The 25,900-nt window shown below is 43.0% G+C and overlaps 1 protein-coding gene across 1 annotated transcript in view; it reads right to left on the reverse strand.

Moving 5' to 3' along the window:
• AFF2 (AF4/FMR2 family member 2) overlaps positions 1-25,900 on the reverse strand; it is an 877,713-nt gene that overhangs the window by 14,642 nt on the left and 837,171 nt on the right. Inside the window, exons 17-20 of the mRNA XM_033945510.1 lie at positions 15,697-15,768; positions 15,234-15,327; positions 7,752-7,801; positions 2,478-2,689 (exon numbers count right to left, since the gene is read on the reverse strand). Coding sequence (XP_033801401.1) covers positions 2,478-2,689; positions 7,752-7,801; positions 15,234-15,327; positions 15,697-15,768 — 428 coding nt within the window. The remainder of the gene's footprint in view (positions 1-2,477; positions 2,690-7,751; positions 7,802-15,233; positions 15,328-15,696; positions 15,769-25,900) is intronic.

The raw sequence follows: 25,900 nt of genomic DNA on the forward strand, positions 1-25,900 counted from the left end.
CAGCATGGGTTTGAACCCACAACCTCACGGTGCTGAGGCTGCAGCTTTAACCACTGTGCCACACTCTCCCCAGAGAAGTTCTTCTGAATATTGACCCAGTTGACAAGTTGATTTAGGCCCTCTTTTACTAAGCCGCCGTAGAGGCTTCTACTGCGGCCCGGAGCACTAAATGCTCCACCGCTTATAGGAATTCTATGAGTGTCGGAACATTTAGCGTGCCGGGCCACAGTAGAAATTTCTACTGCAGCTTAAATTTGTTAAGGCAAACTAACAAACTGAGGGATCCTTTTACTAAGGTGCGCTGACGGATTTAGGACCAAATTCTATAAATGGCGCCCCCCCAAAAAAGCGCAAAGCACTATCCTATAAATGGGGCTCTGAGTTGGGCACCGCTTACAAAATGCTGCCTAGCACCAGTGTCTGCTCCTAACTTTTAGGCATGAGTATTGACATCAATTAAAACTTGGTATACATTTCTGTGCCGAAGTGCATACAAAGTGTTCAAACACCATAACCCGCCTATATGCCTCCGATGGCCACACCCCCTTTTCAGATCCATGTACAATTTACATAAGCATATTGATAAAATATGCCTAGCAAAATACATATGTAAATTCTAATTGTTGCCAATTAGCACTGATAATTGATTATTAGAATCCAATTATCAGCACTAATTGGTTCGTTATTCAATTAAATTACATGTGGAAATTGGGTAAATGAATTAGTATGTGGTAAGTGCCATGCAGTCCACATGTATACAATGGGCTGAGAGGCTTTTTACATATGTTAAATCTGTTAGTGCACCTTAGGGAAATGACTCCTGAATGTGTACGAATGAATTTCTGTTGCTATTCTTTCCCAGTCTTTTGGATAATTTCCTAAAACAAAAGTTTATAAGCCAAAATCTGTTTTACTCCTTGGGATCTGGTTAGGTACTTGAGGCCTGGGTTGGCCACTGTTGGAAATAGGATACTGGGCTTGATGGACCCTCGGTCTATCCCAGTATAGCAGCTCTTATGTGAGCCAAGTTTAGGACAATCAAGCCATTGTGACATCACTAATGAGGTTGGCTCTTAGGCATTGGTGGATTGAGGTATTATGACATCACAATCTCAGCTCTGGAATGTTGCTAGTCTTTGGGTTTCTGCCTGGTTCTTGGGACCTGGGTTGGCCACTGTTGGAAATAGGATACTGGGCTTGATGGACCCTCGGTCTATCCCAGTATAGCAGCTCTTATGTGAGCCAAGTTTAGGACAATGAAGCCATTGTGACATCACTAATGAGGTTGGCTCTTAGGCATTGGTGGATTGAGGTATTATGACATCACAATCTCAGCTCTGGAATGTTGCTAGTCTTTGGATTTCTGCCTGGTTCTTGGGACCTGGGTTGGCCACTGTTGGAAATAGGATACTGGGCTTGATGGACCCTCGGTCTATCCCAGTATAGCAGCTCTTATGTGAGCCAAGTTTAGGACAATCAAGCCATTGTGACATCACTAATGAGGTTGGCTCTTAGGCATTGGTGGATTGAGGTATTATGACATCACAATCTCAGCTCTGGAATGTTGCTAGTCTTTGGGTTTCTGCCTGGTTCTTGGGACCTGGGTTGGCCACTGTTGGAAATAGGATACTGGGCTTGATGGACCCTCGGTCTATCCCAGTATAGCAGCTCTTATGTGAGCCAAGTTTAGGACAATGAAGCCATTGTGACATCACTAATGAGGTTGGCTCTTAGGCATTGGTGGATTGAGGTATTATGACATCACAATCTCAGCTCTGGAATGTTGCTAGTCTTTGGATTTCTGCCTGGTTCTTGGGACCTGGGTTGGCCACTGTTGGAAATAGGATACTGGGCTTGATGGACCCTCGGTCTATCCCAGTATAGCAGCTCTTATGTGAGCCAAGTTTAGGACAATGAAGCCATTGTGACATCACTAATGAGGTTGGCTCTTAGGCATTGGTGGATTGAGGTATTATGACATCACAATCTCAGCTCTGGAATGTTGCTAGTCTTTGGGTTTCTGCCTGGTTCTTGGGACCTGGGTTGGCCACTGTTGGAAATAGGATACTGGGCTTGATGGACCCTCGGTCTATCCCAGTATAGCAGCTCTTATGTGAGCCAAGTTTAGGACAATCAAGCCATTGTGACATCACTAATGAGGTTGGCTCTTAGGCATTGGTGGATTGAGGTATTATGACATCACAATCTCAGCTCTGGAATGTTGCTAGTCTTTGGGTTTCTGCCTGGTTCTTGGGACCCGGGTTGGTCACTATTGGAAACAGGATACTAGGTTTGATGGACCTTTGGTCTGTCCCAGTGTGACAACTCTTATGTTCTTATGTTGTTATGATAATGAGTACAATGCAGAGATCCAATGAATAAGACCTATCTGCACATACTACAGCTCCCCTCTTCTCAGAAGCTTTGGGAGAAAATCAAATTTTGCCTTTTGAAGTAAGGAGCTGCACAATACATACCTTTGTTCTCTTTCATGAGTTTGTCAGCCATATCCCAGTGCTCGTAACTCCGCAACACATTGTTGGTAATATTGACATGGCTGGCAGCCATGTGGTGGATACGCTGTGGAATGCTTATAGTGCCAGTAGAAGAGGAACCTATTGAGCCACTGTTGGTGCCAGAACCGACAGGAGATGGACTCAAAGACATGGGAGATGGTGTTTCAGTGTTCCTGTAACATTAAAGAACAATGCTCAAAAATCGTGAAAACATTCAGATAGTTTTCTTCTTCTTATGTCTAAAGGAGTTCAACACTGCATCTGCCACAACTGCAGCTGTGTGTAGAGGACCAACGTTGGGGACGCTGGGGCCACATGAGTGTGTGGAGGGAGTTGGGTGGAGGTGCGGGAGGGTTGGCCTCTGTAAATGGCTGCTACAACCTCATATTCCCTATCACTGAATGTATACCTCTATCCCAGTTTGTGACTCTGTAAAGGTTCAAGGTGTAACTCTGGACAGACATCTTACCTTTGACCAACACATCTCTGATCTTTTTTTTTTTTAACATTAAAACAATTAAGAAATATTTGTTCTCTTTTGGATCACACGACTCTTTGCTTACTTTTTCACTCTTTGGTACTTTTCTGCTTGGACTACTGTAACTCTATTTTCCAAGGCTCAACTCATAAAAGTTTCAGGAGGCTATAGTTAATCCAAAACACCTCTGTCTATAATGCAAAAACATATAATTATGCCACCCGTTTGCTGGTAAAGGAATACTGGCTTCTGGTCTCTTATCTGATTCCTTTTCAAATCCTCACTCTTACTCACCAGATTTAAAAATTTGGAATGACCTTACTGAAATGACCAGGACGGAATCTAATTACACCATATTCTGTAAGAAACTGAAAACTATTTGACACTTAATCACCTGTATCCTCTGCTCTCCCTCCACCTCTCTTCCTACCCCCTCCTACCCTCCTCCCCCTTCTCCTTCCTTCTCCTCCTTTTTAAGTCACCTTGAGCCTACCTAGGTATGAGCAACACAAAAATAGATTAGATTAGATTTATTATTCCAGGCTGCCCTTTTTCCTTTTCATTATGTTATTATAATATACCGAAACCCAAATTCTTTGTTCGTCACATCAGAATCTCTTGATTGTTCCCTTCTGGCTTCAACTTTGTCTGGATTTTACCAGAAACTCTTGGGTTGTTTTGGGGTGTTTTTTTTAGCTTGATGGTCCCTACACTCTCGAATAAATTGCCCCTGCACATTCATTTGTAATTTTCCCTTTAAAAAAATGTAAAACCACTTTAAGAACTTAGGCCCAGTTTTATCAAGCTGCAGTAGAGCGTTTTAGCGTGGGCCGGCGAGGTACATGCTCCGATGCTCATTCAATTTCTATGAGCGTCGGAGCATTTATCTCACTGGCCTGTGCTAAAACACTTTACCGCAGCTTGATAAAAGGGGGGGCCTTATTTTTTTCAATCAGATTTTCCCCCAAATCAGCCCAATATTGTCTTGTTCAGGCTTTTTCTTTTCTTCTATCACCCTCCCCTCCTATTGTGTCTTAGCACAAAAATATCTGTGGTTATTTTATCATTGTAAAAATTCTATTGTAACCTAAGCCACCTTCTGCAGCTATCTCCCGCTCCCCATTAAATGGTAAAGAGCTTTGATAGAGATTTAATTAAGCAGAATAGCAAATAAAACCAGAATGTGAATGAATGCAAATTGGAAGAAGTACTTCAAAATATTCACATCTCACCTTTACCACATTTGTGATTTGTGATTTTTTTTCACAGGGGTAAATATTAACTAACCCTTTCTTTTACAAACGTGTGATAAGCTTTTAAGCGCACGCTAAACGCTAATGCGTGCATATTATCCTACGGACGCATTGGCGGTTAGCCCATGCGTTGATTTAGCGTGGTTTAAATCTGCGCTAAAACGCTTAGTGTGCCTTTGTAAAACAGGGCCTAAGCTGCTCAACGGCATTTTAGCTTACACATTTTAAGCAAAATTATCAGTCACAAACTAGTCAGTTTGGCTGCAGTCTAAACTTTCCCTAAATTTAGCTAGCTATGTACTGTGTACTCATGTAGATTTAAAGCAGCTATCCCTGTGCACATGGACAGCTGCATAACATGCAATGCTGACCTAAATCCTCACTGCCTTCCCACCTAATCACGCTTCCTAGAGTGTCCATACATTTTCAAAGGGGCAAACTTTGCTGCCTAACTCTGTAGACAACTGGCTAGATCAGTGTTCTTCAATGGAAGGCCCAGGGGTCAGTGGTGGCCACTGGAGACCACAGGGGCGGACTCCCGCCCCCAGGCTCAAGAAAGAAAGGGAAATGTGGATGGCGGAAGATCTGAATGCTAGATGGATAAGCATTTCTCAATAGTCAAAAAAGAATGCATTTGGAAAGGCTCACAACTTTGAGAGTAGCCCCCAACGAAGTTTGAAGGTGGGCCGGTGGGGATGGATATCACTGCACATGTTGGTAAGCAGTGTTGTGCCCATGCATGGAAAGAAAGTTCATGGCTCGCCTTAAGCTGATCACAATCCAAAGTGGCCGCAGCTTAAAAATTAATGAAGACCTTTGCACTAGATCATTTTGGAAATGTAGCCGATAAAGGGCTAGATGCACTAAAGTCAATGATCATCGCTAAACCTGTTTTCACAGCTTTAGCGACGATCGCTTTTACCGACCCGATGCACAAAACGGCCCACTGTATGTTTATTCCTTCAATCGCCCATTTTCTGATCCGGCCGTGCAAATTAGCTAAAACCCCATGCAAAGTAGCCAAACGATTGATACACTAACCTTTGACTAATACATCCCCATTCCCCCCCAAAAAAGGGGTTTTAGCGATCGGAAAAATCAACTGATCTGGACCTATCGTTAACTGTGTTACCTACTGATCTGCCTTTTTTTTTTTTCAATGGCACAGATATTTTTTGTGTGTTACACACGCAAAACATCTGTCCCATAAAAATAAAAATGCCCCCCCATCACCAATGACGGCCCTCCCCGACGAACACACCAAGAAACCCGCCAAGAGAGGAAATTGGCAAGAAGGATGCCCACTCCCTCCTGCCAATGGAGGGCCCCCCGAGCTATCCCCTCCCCTGCCCCTTTCCTCATACACACAAAAAAGGGCAGGAGGGATGCCCACTGCCACTGGACGCTCTCCTGAACCCCCCCCCCAGTCCCTCCCATACCTTTGTTAAACGTTGGGAGCTGGAGGGAAGCACGGTCCCTTCAGCTTCTAGTCCCACCTGTTGAAAATGATGGGCCATCCCCTCTCTGGTGCACCATTTTCTTTTTTTAAACGGGGCAGATTGTGCGTGTGTAACACACACACAACATCCGTACCATTAAAAAAAAAAAAGAAGCCCTAACAACAGTGACAGGAAGCTGCTTCCCCTGTCACTGCTGTTAGGGCTCTGTGCATGTGTCAATCGCTCCCTAAGCGATTGATCTATCGGATTTGCATGCAAATGATTTGTACATCTGTGCAAATCATTTGCATGCAAACTTGCTAGTGCATCAATTGCTCGCTCAGAATCGGCCAGAGAATTGGCCATCAGTGATCCAGTTGGTATCTTTAGTGCATCCAGGCCAAAGCATTACACCTATTAATGAGAGCATGTTGTCTCACAGTAGAAACTTTAAACTGAAATTCAGCTTATTTCATTACTTAAAGATTGCATTCTCCTAGACTGGGAAATTAGATAACATAGAAACATGACAGCAGATAAAGGCCAAATGGCCCATCTAGTTTGCCCATCCGCAGTAACCATCATCTCTTTCTCTCTCTGAGAGATCCCACGCGACTATCCCAGGCCCTCTTGAATTCAGACACAGTGTCTGTCTCCACCCCCTCTTCCGGGAGACTGTTCCACGCTTCTACCACCCTTTCCGTAAGAAAGTATTTCCTCAGATTTCTCCGGAGCCTATCACCTCTTAACTTCATCCTATGCCCTCTCATTGCAGTGCATATCAGTACATGGAAAAACTAGTAGCGGATATTACTTGGTGTAGCCAGCGAGGGGGTAAATTTCAGAACATTAGCTCACAAAAATGAGTCAAAAGAAGGCAGTAAATTGTCGAGCTGCTCTCGGGTGATGTGCCGGATCTCAGGCCATCGGATTGGATTTATTTTCTTGATGTACTGCTTATACCAAAGTATTAAGCAGTTTACAAAGCTACAAACTTCAAATACATTACATCACAATATGTCTATAAAGATATTATATACAATAAAACTAAAAATCTAAACCAAATAATTTACAATAAAATTTTCAAAAAAATCTGTACTATTACTACAATAGAAGACTTCAGTCATTTTCAGTGAATTAACCAGATTTCTGCTTAGCCTGTGTTGGCTGAATTATCTGCTCTGCCTCTCTCAGGAGAGTTAACAGAAACCTGTTTTACAATATTTTGTAACGAAAGTCAGGAAATGGTACATTAACCTCCTCATTTATAGGGTGCACTTTATATAGGGGAGTTCTCATGTTGAGAATTTCTTGGGGGTTCTAACAATGAAAGCTTTGCCTTCAGACCTTGCTTGAGTTTTAATTACTATCAAAGGCAATTTCATAATTTTTAAAAATAACTTGTAACATGCTGAGCTGGGGGTGGGAAAGAGGGTCAAAGAACGAGGGTATGAACCACAGTAGTTGGTAGTCCTTGATGCTTTCATTGAACATTGAATTGTAATTATATTAGTATGAGTTTATATTCCAGGTCAGGATGTGTTGGTATTAATATAAAGACTGTCACAAAGTCTCAGATAATTGGTTAACTAAGTGCCTTCACATTTTCACCACTATTATGCCTTCAGTTCTATTAAACAGCACATTAAAGTATATCAATGAAACATTCATTTGTCTTTCATTACTGAACGAGCCATTGAAAAATCAATGCAATGGAGGTTAACTTTACTGTGACTTTCTGGAATGACACAGCACTTGGCTGTCTAATTAGTACATAGTTTACAGAGATCATACAGTAGTGGGATTAAATTGTTAAAGAATTTGGAATTGACCTGCATTAACTTTTCTGTGCGCCAAAACTTCAGATAAGCTATGCCGAGATTGCCTAAATTCAGTCCTCGAGGGCTGCAAGGAGACAAGGTTTTCAGGATATCTCTAATGAATATTCATGGAGAGAGATCTGCATACAATGGATATAGTGGGCATGCAAATCTTTCTCATCTTACTTCTGAGCTGTTACTAATTGAGCCTTTTTATCATGATATAGTAGAAGGGACAAACTTACTTTCCATTGCCTCCCCATGGAGATGGTACCTGTGAGGTCTTTGAAGCATTCTGCCAAGAACAAAACCATACAAGTGAGAAACGAAATACTTTGCCATTTCTTCAGGAAAAAAAAAAAAAAAGCAATTAAGTCTATTTGTTAATGCAGCGAATAGCAAACTGAGTGCCATGGCACACTAGTGTGCCGTGGTGAGATTCTGGGTGTGCCACCAGGGATTGAAAGACACATGACGTATACCGAGTGTCTCTCCTCCTCTCCACCCCCACAGAAACTTCGTCTTCTTTTCCCTGAGCTCGGGGCTGTGTCGGAGGACCTCCAAGTATGCACATATCAACCTCCATATATAAGCCACCCAAATATGGTGTTCTGTAACTAAAGTGCGCGGGTCAATGGCGCACCGACACCTGCGTACAGGATGATTGCGCACCACTGTTTCTAATGGTTTTACAGCTTATCGGGACAGTTTTGAGGCAGGTTGGAGGGTGAAGCCCCCCCAGTACACTTGTAAGTGGTCGCGCTCCCGTTGGGGGAGTTGGAAGGGGGAACCCCCAAATCCACTGAAAACTTTCATTCTCTCGCTGTTCGGGAGTTTTCAGTGTATTGTGGGGGATTCCCCACACACACTCCCCCCCAAGGTGGGAGCATGAGCATTTATAAGTTGTTCCCCCCTACTTCCTCAAAACATTCCCGGTATGCTATAAAAGTGCTGGAAATGGTGGCGCACAATCGTCCTGCGTGCAGATGTCGGTACGCTATTGTCGGCGTACCATTGACCTTCGTGCGATTGACGTGCCACCAAATATGGAGGTGCAAGAGAGATGAACATGCACATAAATTAGTTAATGAGCCATTAACAATCAATTATTGCTGTTTATCAGCACTAATTTTGGACTTATGTATAGATCTGCATATGCGCTACTCTATAATGCTGTGAGCCCAAAGTGTCTTGGTGTCTACTTCTTTTTATAATGTACGTCAACTGCAAAGACTTTAGTGTATTTTTTGAATCTGATTTTACTCAATTGTTGCATGCATTTGTATTGTCATATATGGACTAATGCAATGGTCTGTTTGTAGGGCTACCAGACAAAGAGTTATGTTATATGCAGAGGCTACAAAATACTACTGCGAGACCCTTAAAAAATCTTGGGCAGTGTGGTTTTAAGATGGGTGTCCTAATTTGTTAGTTAGTTGGGTTGGGAGAGTAATTGTGAGTACTGGTGGGGTGGGGTGGAGAGTATCATTGGGGGAGAGGAGAGGAGGGGTTTGAGGAGGGGAAATGGGGTGTATTGAAGGTTCTGGCAATTAGTCAAAGATAGGCTAAGTGGTTCAGGTGAGGGGAAGGCGTGGTGTGACATTTTTGGGGTTCATAAGAGTACAGGGCTTTGGAGTACCTTTCCACCCTCATTAATCTCACTTGCCCTATGTAGAGAAGTAAGGGGAGGAAGTTTGGTTGATGTTACTCTTTTATTGTATATGCTTGTTCTATTATAGTATATGATGCATTATTATTTGTACTGTGCACCTTTAGAGTACGCTGGTGTTGTATTTGCTGTGTTTACATAAAAAAAAATTGTTTGAACCTAAAAAATCTTGGTCATTTTGATCTTGTCTCTTCTGCTTCAACTACTGTGCATTGGCTACCGATGGGAAAAAAAAGGTGTAATTTTAAAGTTTTAGTAATGGCTTTTAAGGTTTTTCGTGATATGATTCCAAATTATATGCTGGAGAATCTACCTATATATTATTCCAAAGTAGTCTCTACATTCACAAGAGAAAGGTTTTTGTGTCCCTTCTTTAAAAATACTCCATTTAGAGTGTGATCATAAACGAGTTTAATCATAGTTGGTGGCTAAGTTATGGAATCAGATCCCTCTGGCATTAAATCATTACACAACCCGTTATTATCTTTTTGGAGTGCTGTGAAAACTCATCTGTGTCATTTTTGCTTGTCTTCAGTCATTTCCGACTATATGCTTTTTTTTTTTTTTTTCCAATCTTTATTAATTTTCAAATGTTAACAGTGCCATTCAATAAATTTAAACATAAACACTACACAGAACACACTTTAAATACACAAATAATTCAAAAAACAATCATTTTCACCCCCCCTCATCCCCATAATTAATAAAAGAAGTACATATTTAATTTCAATAATATAGATAATTAAGATAGCAAACAATAATCCATTCCCCTTCCCCCACCCACCCTGGATGTGTAAGGAAGTCAAATAAAAGGAAAGGTACATGACAGTTATTGTGACTCAATAAATGCAGTCAATGGGCTCCACACCATTTTGAATGCCTTACTATATTCCAATCCAACAGCAAAAAAACCTCCCAAACCCCAAGACTAGGAACTAGACAAGTGAGAGAGACAAAAGCAGAGACGGCTCAACTACATTCAGCAACCTATCAATGATGTTTAAGATATAAGTAGATTAAATGGAAGAGCCCTCAGTAACACAGCCACCCACTAGAGAACCAGTGGAAAAGGCTGTCACATGGCTTACACCCAAACGAGTGTTAACTGTGAAACATCCCCGGGCTCTACTCCGTATTTTTTATAATAAAGTGCACCCAACAGTGCTAAGTGTGAAAAAAGATATACATAAATCAAAAAAACACACTTTACCATCCACTACGATTGTCTCTGCCCCTTGTCCAGGGGGCCAAAAAACGTCCAAGTCCAGCCAAGCAAAAAACAACAGGAAGTACTTAGCTTCACCGTGAAGACAAACAGCCAGCAAAGATATTCTTCGTCCAACGGGACTCCGTTTCGGGGGTGCACACCCCCTTCTTCAGGAACAGCTGGACTGCGCTGTGACCATCCAAATCATCCGACACAGCAAGGATTGACAAAGCAGGAAATGGCACTGAACCGAACAGAACGCCTCCAATTTAAACAACAGACCCAAAAGGTAATTGGACAAGAAAAAAGAAAGAAAAAACACCTGACTCTAGAGAACTTCAAAGAGACCAGAAAAACACGGCCCGGAGTTCAGCTGAAAAAGTGAACTGCAAAAAAATTCAATCAAAAAATAAAACAAAACTAACTTTCAAAAAACAATAAATTAAAAGGTATGTTGCCATTCAATATAGTCATTATGTCCCATAGGAGCTAACGCTTGGAGTTCAAAAATCCAATAGTGCTCCCTCCGTTGTAACCACAGTACTTTATCTCCCTGATGACTCTCATAAACCTGTTCAATGATAGACCAACGTAAATCCTGAAAGGTATGTCCCAACTGGATACAATGAGGCACCAGCGGAGAATTCATTGACCGGGTATTGATACGTGAGCGGTGCTCAATCAAACGTGTTTTGATTTTTCTTTGAGTACGGCCCACGTTTCAATACCCGGTCAATGAATTCTCCGCTGGTGCCTCATTGTATCCAGTTGGGACATACCTTTCAGGATTTACGTTGGTCTATCATTGAACAGGTTTATGAGAGTCATCAGGGAGATAAAGTACTGTGGTTACAACGGAGGGAGCACTATTGGATTTTTGAACTCCAAGCGTTAGCTCCTATGGGACATAATGACTATATTGAATGGCAACATACCTTTTAATTTATTGTTTTTTGAAAGTTAGTTTTGTTTTATTTTTTGATTGAATTTTTTTGCAGTTCACTTTTTCAGCTGAACTCCGGGCCGTGTTTTTCTGGTCTCTTTGAAGTTCTCTAGAGTCAGGTGTTTTTTCTTTCTTTTTTCTTGTCCAATTACCTTTTGGGTCTGCTGTTTAAATTGGAGGCGTTCTGTTCGGTTCAGTGCCATTTCCTGCTTTGTCAATCCTTGCTGTGCCGGATGATTTGGATGGTCACAGCGCAGTCCAGCTGTTCCTGAAGAAGGGGCTGTGCACCCCCGAAACGGAGTCCCGTTGGACGAAGAATATCTTTGCTGGCTGTTTGTCTTCACGGAGAAGCTAAGTACTTCCTGTTGTTTTTTGCTTGGCTGGACTTGGATGTTTTTTGGCCCCCTGGACAAGGGGCAGAGACAATCGTAGTGGATGGTAAAGTGTGTTTTTTTGATTTATGTATATCTTTTTTCACACTTAGCACTGTTGGGTGCACTTTATTATAAAAAATACGGCGTAGAGCCCGGGGATGTTTCACAGTTAACACTTGTTTGGGTGTAAGCCATGTGACAGCCTTTTCCACTGGTTCTCTAGTGGGTGGCTGTGTTACTGAGGGCTCTTCCGTTTAATCTACTTATATCTTAAACATCATTGATAGGTTGGTGAATGTAGTTGAGCCGTCTCTGCTTTTGTCTCTCTCCCTTGTCTAGTTTCTAGTCTTGGGGTTTGGGAGGTTTTTTTGCTGTTGGATTTGTCTATTCACCTTCCAATTTTTTCGGGTTTTTCTGATTTCTTTACTATATTCCAAAACATTCAGCGTTCATTCTTTCATACTTGTAACTGGAACATAAGTTTGCCCACCAGAAAGTGTAATTCAGTCATTTGCTTAAAGACAAATAGACTGTTGTTAGTCCATTTCTTTATTTGTGTATTTGACATCAATTGGCCCCCTGAGGAAGGCATGTTCGCCGAAACACAGACTGTGTAGGGTCCGGTTGGACTATTACATTTGTATTTTTATTGTGAAAGAGCGTATAAAAAATCATTCTCAGAACATCAGCATCCACAGTTTTTTGTTTTTATCGTTGGATTGATTCTACTGTGGATTGCTGGGTCTTCTTTTCTCTTTTGTTGTGCTAATTTTTAGACCAGACTTTGGGCTCGTTGTTTTTGAAGAGCTGTTAAACTGGTCCAGGCTGAAATCTTAAATTAGATTTTAGGCCCCCCCTTTATCAAGCCGCATTTGTTTTTTTAATCGTCGGCCATGGCGGTTAAAGCTCTAACGCTCATAGGAATTCTATGAGCATCGGTGCTTTTACTGCCACGGCTGGTGATTTAAAAAATACCCTAATGTGACGTGAGAAAAGAGGGCCTTAATTTGATAAATATGTGACATTTTGAATTTTTGATATATTAATGGTGGCATTATTGTTTGATATATTTTGTCTATATGTTTGTCAAGATAAATATGGATGTGTTTATGTAACTCATTCTGGGCTACCCTGGAAGGGTGGGCTAGAAATCTAAATGAATAAATTTCACACACGGGAAAGGGGACTCACCGATAGGGTAAAATCACAGAAAAAATTTCAAGATGCCACCAGGATTTGTACAAGTCTCACTAATATGTGCCATTCAACAAAATCAAGTGGGTTTTTTATTTTTTGCTGTTTAATGTTTTAGAACTTAACTTTTATAACCAAAAATGTCACATTATGCAAAATAGATGTGCTTTCAGGCGTAAGCACATCCTTCTGAAAAGGTTTTCAAGGTGATGAAGACAATGACCTTTATGGGAACTAAATGCTTGCACTGGTCACTTCTGTTTCTTAGGTGTTTATACATTGCAAATTTAGATGTTTATTTTTTAACCAACAGGAGGGTTTTTTTTTTAGAGTACAAAAACGATCAGTGTTTTTATACTTTATATACTCCTGATGGCTACTTTTTCTAGTGGAATCAAAATTATTATACTTATGACTTAGGAGTCAACAGCACAGAAATGGCCCCATAAAATTGAGCAGAAAACCCCAAGACAAGACAGGAGAGGGATGAGAAAACTTCAGTGGATATTCCTCCCCCACCCCCCGTTTACAAAACTGTACAGCTCCGACACTCATAGGAATTCTGTGAGTGTCAGGCCTGCCCTAAAAACCACACTACAAAATAGTTTGTCCAATAAAAACTAATTTTATATATATATATTTGCATGAGGATGCTTTATTGGTGTTTAACGGTTCACCATGACATTTTTGGTTCGTTGGAAAGGTGCTATGAAGCTGACTCACCAGAAAACAATAGGCGCTGTTAAAGACATACATGCATAGGGCCAGTATAAGTAATGCTTGACTACTGCAATATTATTTATTTGGGATACATACAAGAAAACTCTGAAAAGTCTTTGAGCTATTCAAAATTCAGCAGTTTGGCTGATTTTTGGTTTGAAAAAAATGGGAACATATTACTCCCTATTATCAAAAACTACACTGGCTACCGATGGAGGCAAGAGTTTTGTTTAAATTTTCCTGTATCCGTTTTAAATCAATATTTGGTATGGCACCTGCTTACCCGGTCTCTCACTTTTTCCTAGACCGTTTTAACAGGCCTATACGCAGAATCCATATGTTTGCTTACCCAACTGTAAATGCTTGTCGTTTTAGAAGATTTCTGGACAGAACTCTTGCTTTTCGGGCAGGAAAAATGAATGACTGGCTGAGTAATATTACTATCGGCCTCTTTTACAAAGCCGCGCGGCAACAGCCCCGAAGCCCTTTAAATCTCTATGAGCTTCGGGGCCATTAGCGCAGTGCAGCCGTTAGCGTGGCTTTGTAAAAGAGGCCGTATGCGTGCTCTATCTTATTTTATTTTTAGAAATTAGTAAAAACACAGTTGTTTGATCGATTTGTAACCTAATGATTCACTGTTTTATTTTTTTTATCTTTTTATATTGTATGTATTTCTGATGATTTGTATTAAATTTTTTTCACTGATTGTCCAGTACACTTCCCCCTCCCCATTTGCAGTTTCCCTACTCGCGATTTCACATAATCACAATTTTTTTGTGGGGGAGGAGGAGGGAAAACCCCCCCATATTTTTGTCTTCCCCCCGGCATCCTGGCCTTACCTGGTGGTCTCGAGAGACTACGGGAACTCCCCACAGCCATTTCCTGATGGCTATCTGCACAGGGCAAGAGCGTAGGAAGATCACTCCTGCCCCGAAAACCAGCTAGACCACCAGGTAAGGCCGGGATGCCAGGGGAAGGCGGAAGGGAGGTGGGGGAGGGTCAGAGCCGGATATTCGCGGTTTTTCACCATTCGCGGTCCGGCTCTGCCCCTATACCCCGCGAATAATGAGGGGGAAGTGTACTTCTTATTGTAAACCGCCGCAAACTATTAAAGGCTTTGGCGGTATACAAGAATAAATTACTGTATTGCAAATGAAACCAAGAGACATGCGATAATATGAGGGCATTCAGGAAGACTGTAATTTGCTGTTATGCATTACGTGCTAATGGCTGCTACAATTGTTGGTTTGGTGCAATGCTTATTGTATGCATTCTGTTCTACAGTGCAATGCACCTTTATTAATTAATTTATTCAATTTTCTATACCGTTCTACCAGGGGAGCTCAGAACGGTTTACATGAACTTATTCAGGTACTCAAGCAGTTTTCCCTCTCTGTCCCGGTGGATTCACAATCTATCTAACGTACCTGGGGCACTGGGGGGATTAAGTGACTTGCCCAGGGTCACAAGGAGCAGCATGGGTTTGAACCCACAACCTCAGGGTGCTGAGGCTGTAGCTTTAACCACTGCGCCACACTCATTTTATGTTTTATCAAATGCATTCCATATTCTACATTAATCAAACACACACACCTAATCCAATCACAGTATAAAGATTACCTTAAAATATTCAATTAGAGATCTGGAATACTTCATAGCATGGTCCTTCTTTAGCTTAAACATCCTCAGGTAAAGAAGTGATAAGCATCGGTAACTGTGATAATTAGGAAAGGATTATGTTAACTCTAATGTTTCGTAAAATTGGAAAATCTTAAAAAAAAAAAAAACCCCAAACCAAAACACGATTATACATTCTGCAAAGCATTCACTCAGATTATAAAAGCTATTGAAATATCCAAAACAAGGAAATGGCAGGGCATTATAATATGATCTTGATAATATCGAGTATGAATTAGAGGAATAAATGTTTATCCAGCTGCTAAAGAAATCCATTAGTTATCCTTTAATAGTTTAAATGGAAAACAAGAATAATGATCTGGCGTAAGCTGCTTAAGTCATTGAGTGGATTTAAACTCTTCTTTCATGGTTCCAGCTGCTTTTACATTGTCTTGGTGGGACTTACCATAATACTGCAAGCTTTTTCTCTCCCTCCGTGGCAGAAGAACCTGTAAAATTCTTCAGCCTCATCGCATACCTTTAGTAACCAGAGAAAATGAAGTCGGGTATTAGATACTTAGGAGAAATATTGGTCTACGTTACAAATGTTGCTTCAAAAGAGGCCATCGTCAAAAATCTAATGGGTTTGACTAGTTAAACTCTAGTCAACCAACCAATCTTATCCACACTGCTCTTGAGATAAGGCAAAGGTTTTTATTTCAATCTTTTTGTGGTAACAGAAAGGGGGATCTCAGAGGCCATTTATTTTCATTAGGGATACAAAATCTTTAAATAATAACACACTTCCTCCGATATGCCTCATTCTAAATATGTGTAAAAGGCATGAACCTATATATGTAGGGGCAGATTCTATATAGTCCACTTAAAAAACGGTGCTGACTAGTGTAGCACTAAGCGCAACTCTAAAAGTTAGGTGCACTTATAGAATCATGCTTAGTGTCAATTAAGTGGCATCAGGCTTCACAACTTATAGGCGCACTCTATGCCTGGGTTTTCTTGACTTAAATATCTCTGCCTAAGGCACACAACAGCACCTAAGTCGAAAACACACCCCTGATCTGCCCCTAACCATGCCATGCCTTTTGACTAGTTGCCTACATTTTAGCATTGTAATCCTTGATTCCTTCTTTCCCCATGTTCTCAATTGTTTTCCTTTATGTTTTGTCTTCTTTCTGTTCTTAACTTGTTTAATTTAAAATTTATTATTTTTTTTTTTTTTGTAAACCGCTTAGATTTGCCTTCTGGTTTTATATTTGAGGTATATTAAATAAATTGAACTTGAACTTAGAGAATTGCTTTTTTCAAGTTAGGTGTATAACTTTCAATCAAGACCAATTAATGTCAATTATGAGGTGCCAATTACTGGTGCTAATTTAGGGCTCTTTTTACGAAGCCGCGTTAGCGGCTTTAGCACACGCACCTTTTTAGTGTGTGCTAACCCCCGCGCTAGCCGAAAAACTACCGCCTGCTCAAGAGGAGGCGGTAGCAGCTAGCGCGGCCGGCAAATTAGCGTGCGCTATTACGCGCGTTAAACCGCTAACGCGGCTTCGTAAAAGGAGCCCTTAGTCTATTAATCACTTAGGGCTCCTTTTATCAAGCCGCGCTAGTGGGGTTAACGCGCGCGACATTTCAGCACACGTTAACCCCCGCGCTGGCCTATAACTACCGCCTGCTCAAGAGGAAGCGGTAGTGGCTAGCGCGGCCGGCGATTTAACGTGCGCTTTTACGCGCATTAAACCGCTAGCGTGGCTTGATAAAAGGAGCTCTTAAGTAATGCGCCTACATCGGCTACATCGCCTATATCGGCGCACCTAACTGTAGGCAGACTTTATAGAATTTGCCCCAAGGTTTACAAAACCCTACAGTGGCAATTCTAAAAACTGGCCCCCAAATTTAGGGGCTCAAATGCCAAGTGCTTACCATCAATTCTATAAAGGCATCTTGGTGCCAAGATTGTACCATAGAATACCAGCCTAAGTGGACATTGGTGAGCCTAAAATTAGGCCAAGAGTTACGCCAAGTCAACGATAGTTGTAACTATTGGTGCTTCATTGTGCCCTGAAGTGTATGTAATTTAGACTATTCTATAAGTTACATGTGTATTTTTGAGACAAGTCCATGACCCGCCCAAACTACAGTACTCCCCCGGTCATTCGCGGTCGGCGATTTGTGGTCCCGGTCATTTGCGGTATTTTATGACCACGAATGACCAGGACTGCGAGAGGCTGCGACCGCAAATGACCGGGCAGGAGAGGGCAGCCGGAGAGGCAGGAGAAAGCAGCCGGAGCACCTGCGAGTGAAGGAAATCACTCGCGGTATGCTCCGACTGCCTCCTCCTGCACTAAAGTCGGGCCTTACCAATCAGGAGCTGCTTTGACACGTACACCCATGCTTGCATCCCTTCACATTTACGCACCAAGGCCCAGATTATATAAACGGTGCCTTAGGTTAGGACCGGTAGGCGCCCTACCAATGCCTAACTTAGGTTGAAAATGCTGTTTAAAACTGATTAAAAGCGGTTAAAAAAAACCACATAGGTGCCAACTGGTGCCTAAAATAATGGAACTGGAATTGCACCTATGGAGGTATTTTATGATGCCTATTGCCACTGTAGGTGTGGCTAATGCTGAAAGTGGCATTAAGCGTTCATAAAACGCCTCTGTAGGCGTAGTTCAGATGAAAGGTAGGCGCCGGAAATGTAGGCCTGAGAACCCTGGCCTAAATTTCTGGTGCCTACCGTTCCCAAAGGTACAATTCTATAAACAGTGCCGTCACTTGATTCACACGCGATCGGTGGCTGCATTTAAGGCGGCCGAAGACAACGGCACCATTATATAGAATCTGGGCCTTAGCAATTTTGGCACGTATATCACAGAATAGAACCTAGAACTTATGCACATACTTGCCAATTAGTGAGGCCAGTTTATAGAATGCTCTTTCCATATTTAAAGACCCGTTTGTAAAATATATTGCATTTTGGATATCCTGATTTAGACAATCGTTACCTGACCTAGAAACTTTATAAAAAAAAAACTGGGCCCACAGTCTGATAAGGTTATTCAAATAACACTAGGGGCCGGATTCTATAAATGGCATCAGTATCAGCGGCCGCCTAAAAAACGGTCACCAATCGCGTGTCACCGGTGCCGTTTGTCAAATTGTGGCTGTTTTGTAAAATCAAGGGGCATGTTTATAAAAAAAAAAAAAAATTAAAGGTGCAAACCACGTCCCTGCCAGCCTTAGGCATCCGTAGGAGTCCCCCATGCGCCTCCGTAGGCGCAAGACCAGCACCTTTAAATGGCACCTTCAGTTTAAAAAACAAACAAACAAACATGCCCCCTGACTGGTTAATTAGGTGGCGGTCTGCCCAAAACCCATTAATCAGGTTAGAGGAGTAGCTCACTGGTTAGTGCAGCAAAGTGTAATCCAAGGGATGCAGGGTTTAAGTCCCACTTAAGGGTTTAAAAAAAAAAAAGTTCCGAGACTTCCAGTAAGAAAAATTCCTACTCTAACTAAATACATAAGACACCAGCAAGCCTGAAGGCTACTGATCTGGTGTACATTCAGGTACAGTAGGCATTTTTCAGGTTCTAGATGATTCACATTTACGACGACAGCAGCAACAAAAAACAATGGTGATGGGACAATCGCACACCGGACACCCGTGCGCCGACAATCGAGTGCCGACAATTCGGCGCAAGACACTAGTTTTAAAGAGCTCTGACGGGGGTGGGGGGGGAGGCAACCCCCCCACTTTACTGCATAGTGTTCGCGCTGCCGTTGGGGGTGTGTGGGGGATGCAACCCCCCCCCATTATAGAGAAAACTGAACTTTTCCCGAAAAAAATCGGAAAAAGTTCAGTTTTCTCTATAATGGAGGGTTCCAACCCCCTAGCCCCCCCAAAAGCAGCACGAACACTATGCAGTAAAGTGTGTGTGTGTGTGTGGGGGGGGGGGGTTCCCCACTCACACCCCGCTTTGGAGCTCTTTAAAACTAAGTTTTCCCTCGGCTGCTGGTGTCTTGGCGCTGAATTGTCTGCCCTCCATTGTTGGCGCGCTGGTGTCTCGTGCGTGACTAACTATGAACCAAAAACAATTTATAGTGAGGTTTGAAGGTGCATCCCTCAGTTTACAATTCTCCGCACTAACTATTAGGCTGCTCCTCTGCTTTGCAGGGACGTTTGTGTGGCCATACTTTTGAACACGACGCCAGGCAGATGTTCATATCCCTGTTTTTTTAAAGTTCAAAAGCTGGACTTTTCGCTTTGGAAAATGGCTCTTCATTTTGGATATTTTCAGTGCAAAAACGTCCATCTCACAGCCGTAATCAAACAAGAGATCTAGAAGTTTTATTTGTTTGGTTATGGCTGTGAAATGGCTGGTTTTCTTGGACTTTATGAGCAGGACTTCTTTTGGCAATTGGATAGTTTTTTTGGGTTGTTTGCTTTTGAAAATATGTCTCCACATGACTAGGGGATACGCCATGATATTAAGGGCTCCTTTTATCAAAGTGCGCTACGGGGGTTAGCGCGTCAGACATTTCATCACGCGCTAACCCCCGCGGCAAGGCCAAAAAACTAACGCCTCGTCAATGGAGGCGTTAGCGACTAACGCGGCAGGCGGTTTAACACGCAGTATTCCGCGCATTAAACCCCTACCGTGCCTTGATAAAAGTTAATACTCTTAAGACAAATAGAAGCAAATATTTTTTTTCAGTCAGCAAATAGTTAAGCTCTGGAACTCATTGCCTGAGGATGTGGTAAAAGCAGTTAGCATATCTGGGTTTTAAAAAAAAGGTTTGGAAAGTTCCTGAAGGAAAAGTCCATTAACTACAATTAAGGAAGACCTGAGGTAAGCCTCTAATTATCCCTGGGGTCAGTAGAATTGAATCTTTCTGCTCTTTGGGATTTTGCCAGATACTGTTGTGAACTGGATTGACCAATGTTGGAAGCAATGTTCTGGGCTAGATGACCCTTCGGTCTGACCCAGTATGGCGATTCTAATATTCTTGTCATAGGCCAGCCGTTCTTTTGAGATATTTCACAAAGTAAAAGAATCTTTCAGTTAGAGGGTTTTAATGTTATTGCTTCTATGAATTTATGATGCTGATATAGATTGAGTTCCCTCACTTTTTAATTGTTGCTGTCTCGCATTCAAATGATAGACCTGTGAATATTTTCCATTATTCCTTTAACGGAGAACAGTCTATTCCATGCATCTAGTCCCATGCAAATCAATTCATCGCATAAAATCAGTGTTCTGAACCTTAATGCAATTTCACAAGTACTTATGTAGGAATAAGCAATAGGGCTCGGTGTTGCATAAGATGGTTTGAAGGTGTCTAGGGAGCCTTGATGAGTTCTCATTTACAAGAGGGTAATGGAGTGCAAAAGAACTGTACCTCTTTTATTCTACCTTTTCTACAGCCACTCACATCCTGTGACCTTATACTGCTTAATACAGCAATTTAACTCTCTCCGTTTCAGATCTTCAATCTTATTTAAAGAGAGCTTCCAGAGAAAAAGCTTACACACCCTGACCTGGACAGTATCTTTTACATAAGCACAGGCTGACAGCAGTTTTAATGAAATCAGGAGAAAATAAAGCTTCATAACCAGGACAATGCTGAGCAGTAGTGGTGCCCTGTGCGACTTGTCCTCTGGCACCCTCTTCCCCCACCCCCCCCGGTCACGCCTGCTTCACCATCGCCAATGAGGAAATGGGAATCATTTTGCACCCCCTCATATTTGGGCCCTGAGCGCCCGTACCGCTTCTGCAGCCCCAGATATAGTGTTGTTCATGATTTCGGTAAGCTCCGGCTCTACGATCTCTTTCTCTCGCCCTCTTTTTATACTAAGATAAAATATTTTTATACTAAGATAAAATATTTTTGCTGTCAACTGACCAATGCAGTTCTGGGAAAGATGACACAGGCTTAATTTTTAATTTGCATTTTGTCATCTAGTGCTCTTATTAGATCAGAAAAGCAGGACTACATGCTACAGAATAAGATCACAAAAGAACACGAGGAAACCCATACGGAGGCAGATTATCCAGCCATGAGATGAACTGCCCTTTTTCCTTCACAGGTCAGTTATCTGTCCTATAGATTCCTTGTGTTTTCACAAATAATTATTCAGAAGCTGCACAGCATCGTTTTCCTTGGAAAGGTCAAACAAACCATCCCTACCCCTTCCCAATTGCTCATGTTGTATAAGGCAATCCCCCCTCCCCCGATGATACTCATTTAGGGGAGAAAGAGCACAACCAGACTGAAACCAGCAAAGAAGGGGTGTGGGAAAGTGAGGAAGATCAAATAGGAAGGGGAATGGTTGGAGCGGGTTGGGAAGAAGGCAGTAGCTATAGGTGGGCCTGGGCGGGCACAGACTCACCCAGTCACAGAGCTTCACTCCCATATCTCCCTCTGCTGGCCCAATATACCTCAGTGGCATCCTCAGAAACTCATTTTCACTGCCTGTGTGGCTCCACAGGTTTTCCCTCCGCCATGTTCCACCAGTGAGGAAAAAGGAAGTGACATCAGTAAGGGTGATACATAGCAGCAGAAAAGCCTGTGGGGTTGGTGGCAAAAATAAGTTGCTGTGATTGCCAGGGACGACGCTGAGGTGCACCTGGAAGGGACAGGAGTTTGAGAGCGAGGGGTAGTTACTGGTCTGAGGGCATGGGGAAGGGACTAAATTTTATATCTATCTATCTATCTATCTATCTATCTATCTATCTATCTATCTATCTATCTATTTATTTACACATACAGAGGCAGCGGAACACGGTTTGGTTTGGGGGAGGGCCCAGGAGCTATGACCTAACCCCAGCGGAATCCTGCGGCATGATCTGTCACCAGCTCTCGATTCCAACTCCTACCGGCGTTATACTTAAAATCTTTGGGGCAGCTGCCGCGCAGTGTCAACGAGCAGGCTTGCCCCCAGAAGTAGAATGAAGGGTTCCAGGGCAGGCCTGCTCGTTGACGCTGTGTGGTGGCTGCCTCGAAGGTATAAAGTACAACATCAGGAAACGGGTGGGAGGGTGGACACCAACCACCATCGACCGCCAATTTTTGTGGAGGCCATGGCCCCTGTGGCCTCCCTCGTTCCGACACCTATATATATATATAGTGACAGGGAAGCTCCTGTCACTGTTTAAAACCTGTTTTAAACCCTGCCACTCAAACAAATGTGCCTATTCCTAAGCCAAGGAAGCGGCCCATTAACTCTGTTCCCAGTACTAAGAGCAGACAGGCAGGGCAGAACAGAGAAGGAATGGCAGAGGAGAACAGAATACCTGTTCCAAGTCACTATAATCCCTTTTATAAGTCATCTGTTAATTCTGCAGATAAACCTCTGGTCAGGAACTCTGACCCAGTAAGGATTAAGGAAAGGGGTGGAGCTGACAGGCAGAACGGGGCTAGAGCAGGAGTGAAAGTTACCCAGCTGAATAAATCAAGGCCAGCTGAGAACCCCCACAAGCAATCAGGAACTTGGTGGGGAAGGGCGTGCTTCCCAGAGCAGGGAATGGAAGGCTAAGAAACTCCCTGGCACACAGCACTGGCAGACTAACCAAACCTTGTTTTCCAAGCAGAAGCTAAGTGAAAGTGGAAGGCTCCAGGAGCAGGGCTTGCCAAAGGCTGCTTCAGAGGATAGCCTATATCCAGCCTCAGAGAGCGAGGGATCTCTCATGGAGGTAGAGGGAAGTATCTCTGAGAGAAATGACATGGACTGCAGCCCTGAAGCCTTAGACTATAGGTCTAAATGCAGCATGAGTCTGTAAGGTACTGTGTGGTGGGAGGGGAATCTTAGACCATTAAAACAAAGGGTGGATGGTTCCCAGCCCCTACCCCATAATCAAAAGGGTAGTGGGGCATTTATACTTCAGGTGGGTCAGGTGGGGAGAATTTCCTGAAGCAACCGCAGGCACAATATAGCAAGTTTTAAAGGGAAAAGTTTTGGTTTATTTTTGGTTTTCCTGAATGCAGCGTGGACTTACTCTGAAGGAGAATTATTGTTTATGTAAAATCTTTTCCAAGCCCAATCAGCCGATGTGGCTGCCTAAGACCCAGTGCCATTGAACTGGGTAATAAAACTTAACTATTCATTATTAGTGGAGTTTCTTTTCTGCTGTGGTTTCCCAGCATGGCCCTCCAGGGAGCATTCAGACTTGCGCCTGGGGCGGGAGTCGGTTGCCAGCGCTAGGCTTACCCCTGGCCCCGTCACTATATATATATATATATATATACAGTATTCCCCCGGTTGTTTGCGGTCGGCGGTTCGTGGTCCCGGTCATTTGCGGTATTTCCAACCATGAACCGCTGACAAGAGGGTAGCGGGAGAGAGCAGCCGGAGTGCTGCGAGTGCAGGAAATCACTTGCGGTACGGTCCGACCGTCTTTTCCTGCACGAAGTCGGGCCTTATCCAATCAGGAGCTGCTTTGACACGCAGCTCCTGATTGGATAAGGCCCAACTTCGTGCAGGAAGAGGCGGTCGGAGCATACTGCGAGTGATTTCCTGCACTCGTGGCGCTCTGGCTGCTCTCCTGCTGCCCTCGTCAGGCTCCCCATGAAAAACCGTATTCGCGGTTTTTCGAGATTCGCGGGGGTTCCTGGAACGGAACCCCCGGGAATTTCAGGGGAGCACTGTATATATATATCTATGTGTGTATGGGGTATGTGTGTGTGTGTGTGTAAGGACCTACCCAAGTTAATGCTGGGCCCATCCAAACTACCAGGCCTGGCTACACCACTGCAGTGAGGTGGCAGGTCAAATGCGCGCAAGACAAAAGCGTGCCGACAAAAACGCCAAGACAAATGAGCGCAAGGATAACAGCGTGCAAGACAATTGAGCGCAGGGACAACTCAGTGCAATGACAATTCAGCGCGCCTCAAAATGGCGCATGGCGGAGGGCATGGGCACGTTCACCATGTCACCACGTTATCAGTATGGTTCCCTTGCCTCTTTGTGCTTTGACTATAAGTCATGTGAATGTATTTTCGTTACTATGGTTACGTTTCCTCTTTATATATGTGCTCAGAACAGCCTGCCTTCCTTTCGCTGTCTGACTGTGTCCGTTATAGGTAAAGCTCTGGTTTTGCTAGACTTTGCTCTATAACAGATATTTGTCTTGCGTGGATTTTACTCGCCTTTGGTGAGAGCAACACTACTTCCAAATTTTTTCATTTGCAGGTATGTTTATATTTTCGGTTCATGGTTCATAGACAAAAGCGCGTTTCGCTCAGTTGTCTTCGCACTCAGTTGTCCCGCTCGTGCTTGTTACTAAAAATCTTTTGCGCTGAATTGTCTTGTGCTCAAATGTCTTGCGTTCACTTGTCTTAGCGCTCACTTGTCTTGGCGCTCACTTGTCCGCGCGCTGTTGTCTTGCGTGCATTTGACTATGAACCCTGCAGTGAGGGTTAGAAAAAGCAGCAAAATCAGGTAGGACAACAATTACAGTAGAAGAGAGCAGGGTTCAGCCAAGAGCAAAAGAAATGAGCTAGCACGTGCAGGGACTGTTGTTTCGAGCAATGCTCTCCTCCCTCCTACCCCTTTAGCATGGGGGTCCACGGATCAATGATGGCTTATTGTCACAGCCAGGGCAGGGATAGGGAAGCCTGGACAAAGGATGACTAACTGCAATTTATTTATTCATGGTTTTCACATTGTCTGCTGACAGATACACTGGGAGCAGCCTATGGAAGCATGTAAAATGCTCAGTACTAGCCTGTCGTATTATGCTTACATCAAGTGTCTCAGCTTCATTGGCTGGGCAGAAGGAGCGAGAATACACATGGGACTAAATTCTATATATGGAGCCTAAAAAAATCAACACTGACCCCCACCCTCTCAGCGCTATAGTGCCGAAATAGCCTCATGCCCAGGACCCATGCCTAACTGAAACGCGGTACAAATCATTGCACTTCAATTATAGGTGCAGATCCACCCTCCCTTTTTATTGGCTCACAGATAAAATTTAGGAACGGATCCCATCCCTAAATTTATGTGCATAAAAGTTTAATTAAAACTAATTAGTACCAATCAATTGCTCATTAAAATTGAAATTATTGGTGATAATTGGCTTGTTGTTCATTTAAATTGCCACAGATTTAGGAAGATAATGTGCACCTTTCAGCTTTTACAGTAACAGGGGTATAAACTTCTTAGGGATATTTATTTATTTTTAGTATTTAACTAACACTTATAGCCTAAGTGGTTTACATTCAGGTACTCAAGCATTTTCCCTATCTGTCCTGGTGGGCTCGCACTCTATCTAATGTACCTGGGGCGATAGAGGATTAAGGGACTTGCCCAGGGTCAGACGAAGCAAAGGAAAGTTGAACCCGCAACCTCAGGGTGCTGAGGCTGTAGCTCTAATCACTGTGCCACACACTCCCCATATGGTGTCATGGTGAGTGAGGGGGAGGGGCTTTGATGGTCTGGTACCCCTATACAGGGCTACCTGAGAAACAGTACAGCTTAAATGGCTGGTACCCAATAACAGCAGTGACGGTACGGAAGCACACTGAAGAACTGTGTGCCTGGAGGGAGTCCAGCCATCTAAAGGAAGATTTCAAGATAGGAGCTAGTCAAGGAGTGATGAATCACCATGCCACTGTTGAACTATTGACTGCAAGACTGACGTGGCACA

Source organism: Geotrypetes seraphini, chromosome 5 (genome assembly GCF_902459505.1).
Source record: "Geotrypetes seraphini chromosome 5, aGeoSer1.1, whole genome shotgun sequence".
Classification (NCBI taxonomy): domain Eukaryota; kingdom Metazoa; phylum Chordata; class Amphibia; order Gymnophiona; family Dermophiidae; genus Geotrypetes; species Geotrypetes seraphini.